This window comes from Monopterus albus, unplaced genomic scaffold (genome assembly GCF_001952655.1).
Source record: "Monopterus albus unplaced genomic scaffold, M_albus_1.0 scaffold65.1, whole genome shotgun sequence".
In the NCBI taxonomy this organism is placed as follows: Eukaryota; Metazoa; Chordata; class Actinopteri; order Synbranchiformes; family Synbranchidae; genus Monopterus; species Monopterus albus.
The window spans coordinates 11,374-19,589 of NW_018127945.1; the positions used below are offsets into that span (position 1 = coordinate 11,374).

An 8,216-nucleotide genomic window follows, 5' to 3' on the forward strand; every position below is an offset into this window, starting at 1 on the left:
GAAGTAAAAAAAAACCTGACTTACATGCTGTCTTATCCACAGTCTGTGAGTATGTAAAGGAGGGGTTGGCTGGCTGACCAATCCCATTGATCCTATCCATACAGATAAGAAGTGTGTTGCTTCAAGGTTTCCACTGTACTACAGAGGACTCACATTCAGTGTGTATTGCCTCTGTCTGCCTCTCACATACACAACAGTGGGAAATACCAAGAAGGCTACTGCAGGCCCTTATCACACACAGAAGTATCAGAAAACAGTTCCTCCTCTGCACAGCTGCACAAACACATAATCAAGTATCAAGTTCCCATAAGGCATAGTAACAAATTCCATGAGCATGTAAAATGTCCACTGCATGGTTCCGCCTACAGTGTTTTCAGTCGCTAGCACACTAAAATGACACATTTGGCACAATTAAACAAAAACTGACACTCAGGGAGCAAAAATTCAGCTAATCTCACCAAAACTATAAACACATTTTCTGCTTTGAAACCATGTTGTAATTTAACCTAACACTCAAGCAATTGCTTCAAAACCATGTCACCAGCACTCAAAATCAAAGAATGCTTTCAGATCATACACAAATGAGTCAATCATATACACACTGCAGCTCAGTCATTAGGCACTACATCAAAAAAAGGAGAACACAGCATCCAGGACATGTAGTTACAACAAAAAAAGTTTATTGTATAGTGAATTTACCAAAAACCATGTTATGATCAAAAAAGAAGAAGAAAAACACATCAGAAAGATTATTCTGCCTCAGGATCATGTCTTTGAGCTGGGCCTGGCCAGAGGGCTTCATCTACGTTGCAGGCAATGTTGTCTCTTGCCAGGCAACGGGCAAAAAAACCCTCTGGTGTGGCGGATCCAGCCTTGACAAGACTACACATCTGTCTCACCACAGGCCAGTTCCATTGCCTGTAAGAGATTTTCCCTGGTATATGGGTTTCGGTCATAGACTTTCCACCGCCATGCAGAGAAAAACTCTTCTGTTGGGTTGAGGAAAGGGCTGTATGGTGGAAGGTCTTACTCTTCCTCATCCTTTTTGTCCAACACCTCTTATTCCTCTACCTCTCATATTGTTATCCATAGTTGATGGATGTACCCGTGCCATCTGTGCACTTTGAACTGGCTTATGATTTTTACCTTCTCATCACATAATTAGAAACAAGTGTGAACAATTTTGAATTGTTGTGTGTAAACAATGACAACTTTAGTTGTGTTTAAGTTCTGCTGTCCTCTGTTTAGTGTTTTGCAACACAGGTTCATCACAGTGCGAATGTGTTTTAATGAGTGAGAATGTGTTTAGAGTTTAGCAAAAAGAGTGCATGAGATTTGCTAACAGAGTCTAAGTGCCTGAACTTGTTTAAGGTTTTGCAGAAAGAGTGATTTATTCAACAAATTGGTTTAGGCTATTGAGAATCTGGTTCAGAAAATGGAGTTTATTGTTTTAGCAATTGTGAAAAACTGTAATCAGGTTGTTATGTGACAGGTAAATGGCCTGTTTACAGCAACAATAGAAGTTTAGCTAGTAGGTGGAGATAGAAGCCAGATAGAGGTAGAGGAGAAAAAGCTGGTGCCTCTTTTACAGGCAATGGAAGAGCCATGATGCTGCTGATGTGGTGGCGGCTGAGGCCTGAATACGACACTCGAGGCATTTCTCCCATCACAGCCCAGCTATGGAGGACACTGCATATGATGTTGGTGAGATGCTGTGGCCAGAGGGAGCTAGGCAGCATGATGCAGCCCATTTGTCCCATTCTTATGAATGTGATATCTCAGGAGTGCCTTGCTTGAGGGAATGTCTTCAAATTTGGCACAGGTGTCCACTTGGATGAACTTATTAGATTTTGGTCAAAGGTCAAGGTCACAGTGACCTCACTTCTGTTCCATTCTTGTGAATCTGACTGGTTGGCAGAGGCATACAACCACAACACTGTAATTCTAGTTGTTTTTTTAGTGCAACAGTACTTTTGATATATTGTGTTTGCACAACTATGATATCCACTGTGCTATGTGTATGTGTGCTATGTCAGTTAATGTGAATGAAGTGTGTGGCATTTGGTGCAAAAGTTTCACTTTTATAAGTGCATTGTAATTTTGTGTGTAGTGCTTAATTTTGCAGGGTGTGTGAGGTGTTTTGCACCTTCGGTGTGTGGTTCTTTAAATCGTGTTAAGTGTTTTGAGATGATGAGTCCTGTTGCCAAAACTGTGTAAGGTGTTTATTTTGGTAACATTGTCAGCCTAATATGGTCATGATTTTACCCTTGTAACATGATTTTAATTTGAGAGTAACTTGAGCTTTGTGTGACATTAGTAATAACCAGTGCATTATACTGGACTGATAAATTTACTCAATACTCAGGTAACACTAGCTGACTGCATTTTGTAGTTTGTCACAACCAGGCATCTGGAGTCCATCTTGTCACTGGAAACGGGACACGGTGGAGGGGCAAGAGCAGTTAGGAGCAGTTTATGGTGTCACTTTGTTTTGAGTCTCACAAGACACTCCAGCAGCTGAACAGAAATTAGGCAGAGTAGCTTAAAGATGTCCCAACTCAAGGCTGAGGACCCAGAGGCAGACTACCAGCTGTTCATAGTGTAACGAGTCTTTCCCCCACTTGTTGTCACAGCCACCATTTTCCAAATAAGCACATCCATATAGTACAAACAAAAGGTCAAAACTAAAATCTTGCTGAGCCCAGGTAAAAGTCTGACAGAAAACATTAAATTAAAACATCTTATAAACATAAGTTTACCAACAGAGAGGAAACACATGGTGGAGGTTCAAGTTGAATAACCTCTCTTCCATAGGTTTGCACGGTAAAGTAAATAACAATGAAGTGTAACTCCTCACAGATAGAAGAGACCAGAGGTCATTAAAGTTTTTCACAGACTAGATAACACAGGTAACTCAAAATCCCTTCACAGGTATGGAAGACTTCAATATTCTTCTTAGGTTTACAAAGTTTAAGTTTTCTTCAGTAATTACAAACTTGAACGGTCTTCTTGTGTTAACAAGGGGTTAACTTAAACTTTCTTCACAGGGTTAGAGATGAGTAACTGAATTATCTCAGAGGGATGGGCTGGCAAACAGAAGCAGCACGTGAAACACAAAACAGTGCAGTACAAAGAAAAAAGGTGTCTTTAAACAAGGCCTTGATTAATGGACAGAGTCTTTTTCAGGTCAGAGCATAAACATGAACAAGTTTCTACAAACATGCCAACTTGGAAACAGATGAGGAAGCAGGCTTGCCTTGATTAAGGTCATGGCAGGCTTGGCGTGAGTGAGTAGAAGCAGCCAAAGAGGGGAGGAGACACAGGAGTATGGTGATGACTTGAAGACAGAATACCAGAGTACAGGTGAAAATCCAGAGCTGATGAGACATGAGTTGAGATTTGATGAAGGAGATGACCAGAAATGACAGGAGATGCGCATGAGAGATTTATGACACCATGACAATGAACTGAGAGAGGTGAGGTGAATATGAAGGCAGGCCAGGCAGAGACTATGGGGAACAGATAAGAGTAATTGAGGTCAATCAAAGGGCAGTGTAAAGCTGGGGCTGGTGAGGGTGGCATGAGATGGGAAATTGCTTCAAAATAAAAGACCAAAACAGGAAACAGCTAGGGAATTATGACAAAAGGGTCGTATAGAGTCATGTTTTTATGATGCCTATAGCACACAGACAGAAGAAGCATTCCAGCCACAGTGGCCAGGACTATTGAAAATTTCATATACCTACTCAGTTCTCTTAAAGGTGTGTTTAAGAGAAGAGTGGGTTTAATTTTATTTGTAGAATAAAAAGTCGATACCACAACAGCTTCAGAACAGGGATGGTGCTGATCTGTATCATAATTTGGATACTAAATATTTTAAAAAATTATTCACCATCGTGAGTGCTTGGCTGTCCCTGGTAGGCTAGTGGTTAAGGTGCAGTACTCTCGCCACGGCGCCCCAGGTTCGAATCCAGGTTGCTTCAGGAAGGGCATCCGATGTAAAACATGTGCCAAATGTCAACATGTGAGTTGTCAGTGTGACAATTCGCTGTGGCGACCCCTAAACGGGAAAAAGCCAAAAGTGACTTTAATCACCATTGTGAGTGCCGGAAAGCCTCTTGCCAAAGTGCACATCTACATCTGGTTCAGGGCACAGTAGTCTGTTGGTGAGGACGCTGGTGTTCCAGCTGCACATTATAGCTGCAGTACCACTGTCAGAACCTAACAAGTGGTACACCCTGTGCTTCCCTTAACCATCACTGGCATAACCTCAGAGGTTGGTGCAGACCGACCTACTTTACTCTACTGTATTTTGTGCTCAATTCCAAATGCCAGCAGTCAATTTTTTTTGGTCAAGCGTTCATATGAGGGGTCAAACTGTCATGGAAATATTGCTTTTATGGCATTATGGGGGACGGGGTGGAGGTCTACATTATCTGAATGCTGTGTTGTTACCGTAATGACATGATGCTCTTATTGACAGCAGAAAGAATTATATGACAGTAAGGGGCGATTGTGGTACAGTGGGTAGAGCAGTCATTTCCCAACCAGAGGTTCGAATCATGTGTTGAAGTGTCCTTGGGCAAGACACTGAACCCTCAAGTTGCTTCCGATGGTTAGAGCCATCGGTTGAGTTGGCTCCACAGATGGCTGCCTCGGTTCTGTACTGGAAACATATTCCTTGTGTGTAACATACTTGGCCAAAAAAAGGTGATTATTTTTTGAGAAAAAAAAAAGAAAAAGAATCTCCAGCTGGAATTACAGCAGGGATGTTGGGGTTATATGGTACACATCTTAATCACTGAGCAACCAACGCATCTAGCTAAAAACTAATTTAATGACCATCCACTTTTCTTAAAATTATAGCTTCAAACTAGTGATATAATTGCATTGACATTCACTGAATTTACTTTCCTCTAATCTAAAATCTTCCCCGGGTGTTCCTCCAATAACTAGATTTCAGGGGTTTGTTGCATCAGCTTGTTGCATGAAATTTATGTTTTTCGATATTTGTGCATGTGTGTATATAGAACTGAGAAGAGTTAGCAAGAAGTGGGAGTTTGCCTCTTAACGAACAATCAGTGTGCAAGATAAAAGAGTGCCTCCTCTTCTTTGATGCTGGGATATTAAGATTTTATTATCATATGCCTGTGTGGGATTGAACTGATTAAACATGAATGATTGTGAGGCACAGTGCCTTGTTTGTGTTTTGTCTCTCATGGGACAGTCCGGGCTAGTTTGCATTTAGATGACAGCCTGAGGCAAGTTGTCCCACAAGACTTGAAAGGTAAAGATATTATTTTGCTTTCTCTAGTTGGCTGTTGTGTCAGTATCATTTGTAAACCAGGTGAATAGTCATTTTCTTCAGAGTTCAAATATTTCAATTCTCTCATCTTTTTAATTAAACTGACATGGCATATATTTTCCATTACAGAAGGAAACTAAAGGGTTCTTCCTTTTTTGAGGTTGTAGATTATTGGGTTTTTTATGCTTTATGGCCAGTATTGGGAAATAACTAGTTCCATGTAACTAGTTATTTCCCAACACTGCTTATGTTTTTGGGTTCTTTCATTCAGCTTATATTCATGAACATGATATTCAAGGAATATCATTGTTCAACGCTTGACCAAAAGAAATTTGTTCAAATGTGGCAGAAATGTCCACTTGGACCCAAATATAAACCAATTAGATTTTGGTGGTCACACATCAAAGGTCAAGGTCAGAGCGACCTTATGGCTGTTCCATTCCTGTGAATTTGACTAGTTGGTGGAGGAATACAACCGTGAAGTGGTAACTTGTTTGTTTTTTGTGACATCAAATATGAAGCCACAGAGAAACCCCCTCACACGAACTGCCCCAGAGCACCCCCAGGTTGGTCAGGGTGTCATTGATGGAAGTCCCGGATGAGGGAAGGGTCGACGATGTGGCGAGAAGGGACCCACGACCATTCCTCGGGTCCATAGCCTTCCCAGTCCACCAGGTATTGAACACCCCGGCCCCGATGTCTGGACCGCAGAAGACGGCATACTGCGTAAACCAGATTGCCGTCAAAGAGCTGGGGCGGAGGGTCTGGGGGAGGAGCCAACGAGCTAGAGCTGACAGGTTTGACCCTGGACACATGGAAAGAAGGGTGAGCACGCAAGGTACGAGGCAGTTGAAGCCTTACCGCCCCGGGACCAAGCCATTGGAAACAGTCCCACAAAGCATGGTGCCAGCTTATGACATTCTGTATGGAGGGGCAGGTCCCAAGTGGAGAACCACACCTTCTGCCCAAGTTTGTACTGGGGGGTCCTGGAGCGGTAAATGTTGGCCCACTTGGCGTAGGACTGGACTATCTAGAGGAGAACCATGCGGGCCCTTCTCCAAGTCCAATGACATCGGCGCACCAGAGCAGAGGCGGCTGGGATCCGGATTTCAGGGTCCAGGCTGGGGAACAATAACCGTAATTGCACTCAAATGGTGTCATTCCTGTGGCGGAAGAGGGAAGAGAATTGTGTGCATACTCTACCCAAATCACATTGTCCGCCCATTTGGACGTGTCCCGGCTGCACAGGAGCCACAGTCCAGTTTGTAACTGCTGGTTGAGTCTTTCTGCCTGGCCGTTGGTCTGGGGGTGGAACCCTGACGACATACTCACAGCAATGCCCAGGAGGTGACAGAACTCGGCCCAGAAGCGTTCCATAAACTGGGGTCCCCGGTCCGACACCATGTCCCTGGGCAGACCATGTAGGCAGATGACATGCTGAAGCAAGAGTTGTGCAGTTTCTTTGGCCAAAGGTAGCTTAGGTAGGGGAATGAAGTGAACCATTTTAGAGAAACGATCAACAACTGTGAGTATGGTGGTTTTACCTCTGGAGGGTGGCAGGCTGGTGATGAAGTCCAATACAATATGGGTCCAAGGTCTCGAGGGAATAGGAAGCGGGTGCTGTAGTCCAGAGGGTCTACCAGATGAGGTTTTTTTTGTTTGGCACAGTCTTGGCAGGCATTTACAAATTCTCTGACGCCCACCAGAACTGTCGTTGGATGATGTAGCAGGACCGGGCCCCCGGGTGGCAAGAGAACCTGGAAGCGTGGCACCATTGGAGTACTCGTGGTCTGACAGGCGCAGGTACGAACAACCATGGAGGGGCAAGGCTCAATAGTCTGGGCGGCCAATACCTCCTGCTTGATGCCAAGCTGCATGGTACCAAGGCGAGCGGCTTGTGGCAGAATGTAGGCGGGGTCCTGTATCTCCTTCTCTTCTTTGCTATGTTGTCTGGACAGAGCATCCGCTTTGCCATTCTTGCATCCTGGACGAAAGGAAAGGGAGAAGTCTTTTCGCCATCCTTAGGTATTCCATATTTTTGTGGTCAGTCCACACCAAAAATGGCAGTTGAGCCCCCTCCAGCCAGTGTTGCCATTCCTCCAAGGCCAGCTTGACCACCAGTAGCTCCCTCTCTCCAATGATGTAGTTACTCTCAGCCAGGGTGAGGCGCCTGGAGAAAAAAGCACAAGGGTGTAGTTTATTGTCAGTACTCAGGCTATGGGACAACACTGCCCCCACCCCGGTCTCAGAGGCATCCATTTTCACAATGAACTGCTTGGCGGGGTCGAGCAAGGTGAAAACTGGGGAGGTCGTGAACCGGCGCTTGAGTGAGTCGGGGGTTGTTACCAGGAAAGCAGTCCAATAAGAAGGGTGAGGCAGAATCTGGGGTCGATAGCAAAAGCAGGGTGTCGGTATTCAGATGATCAGGCAGAAAGAACGCTGGAGAGTTTAGTCGAGGCATAGAACAATCTGGCAGCTCCCCACAGAGTGAGGAGCTATATGCTGTGAGGAACAGGTGTGACTGATGAAGTAGAAGGTGAAACTAATCTGAATAATGACATGAAGTTCCCAGAATGCAGGGTGAGCTGGGGACAGGAAGCAGTAAAGAATAAGAGCATATTTGCGGGAAGTGAACGGGGCGGAAACATGACACTGTTCTTCAGTTTTGCTATGTAGGATATGAAAACTTTGAGCCTCAATATTTCAAAACTTGATTGCACAAAATGCAAGTATTCTTTTAATGTTTTACAGCTGTTGTGCTGAAAATCATTTGATGCATCAAAATAGGCACTGTAATGGTGGATCAGGTTACTCTGATGCACGTTTTGAACACCCACCTGAGGAACCACGATTTAAATGTATAAAAACAGCATCTCTGCTTGTGTATAGCTGTTATCTGTGGTTGGATTCT

General features: G+C 44.0%; 1 protein-coding gene across 1 annotated transcript in view; it reads left to right on the top strand.

Moving 5' to 3' along the window:
* The first annotated feature begins 7,951 nt into the window (after nucleotides 1-7,951).
* Nucleotides 7,952-8,216, top strand: part of LOC109962502 (polypeptide N-acetylgalactosaminyltransferase 18-like) — a 79,832-nt gene continuing 79,567 nt past the window's right edge. The window contains exon 1 of the mRNA XM_020604276.1: nucleotides 7,952-7,977. Within this exon, the coding sequence (XP_020459932.1) occupies nucleotides 7,952-7,977 (26 nt within the window). The remainder of the gene's footprint in view (nucleotides 7,978-8,216) is intronic.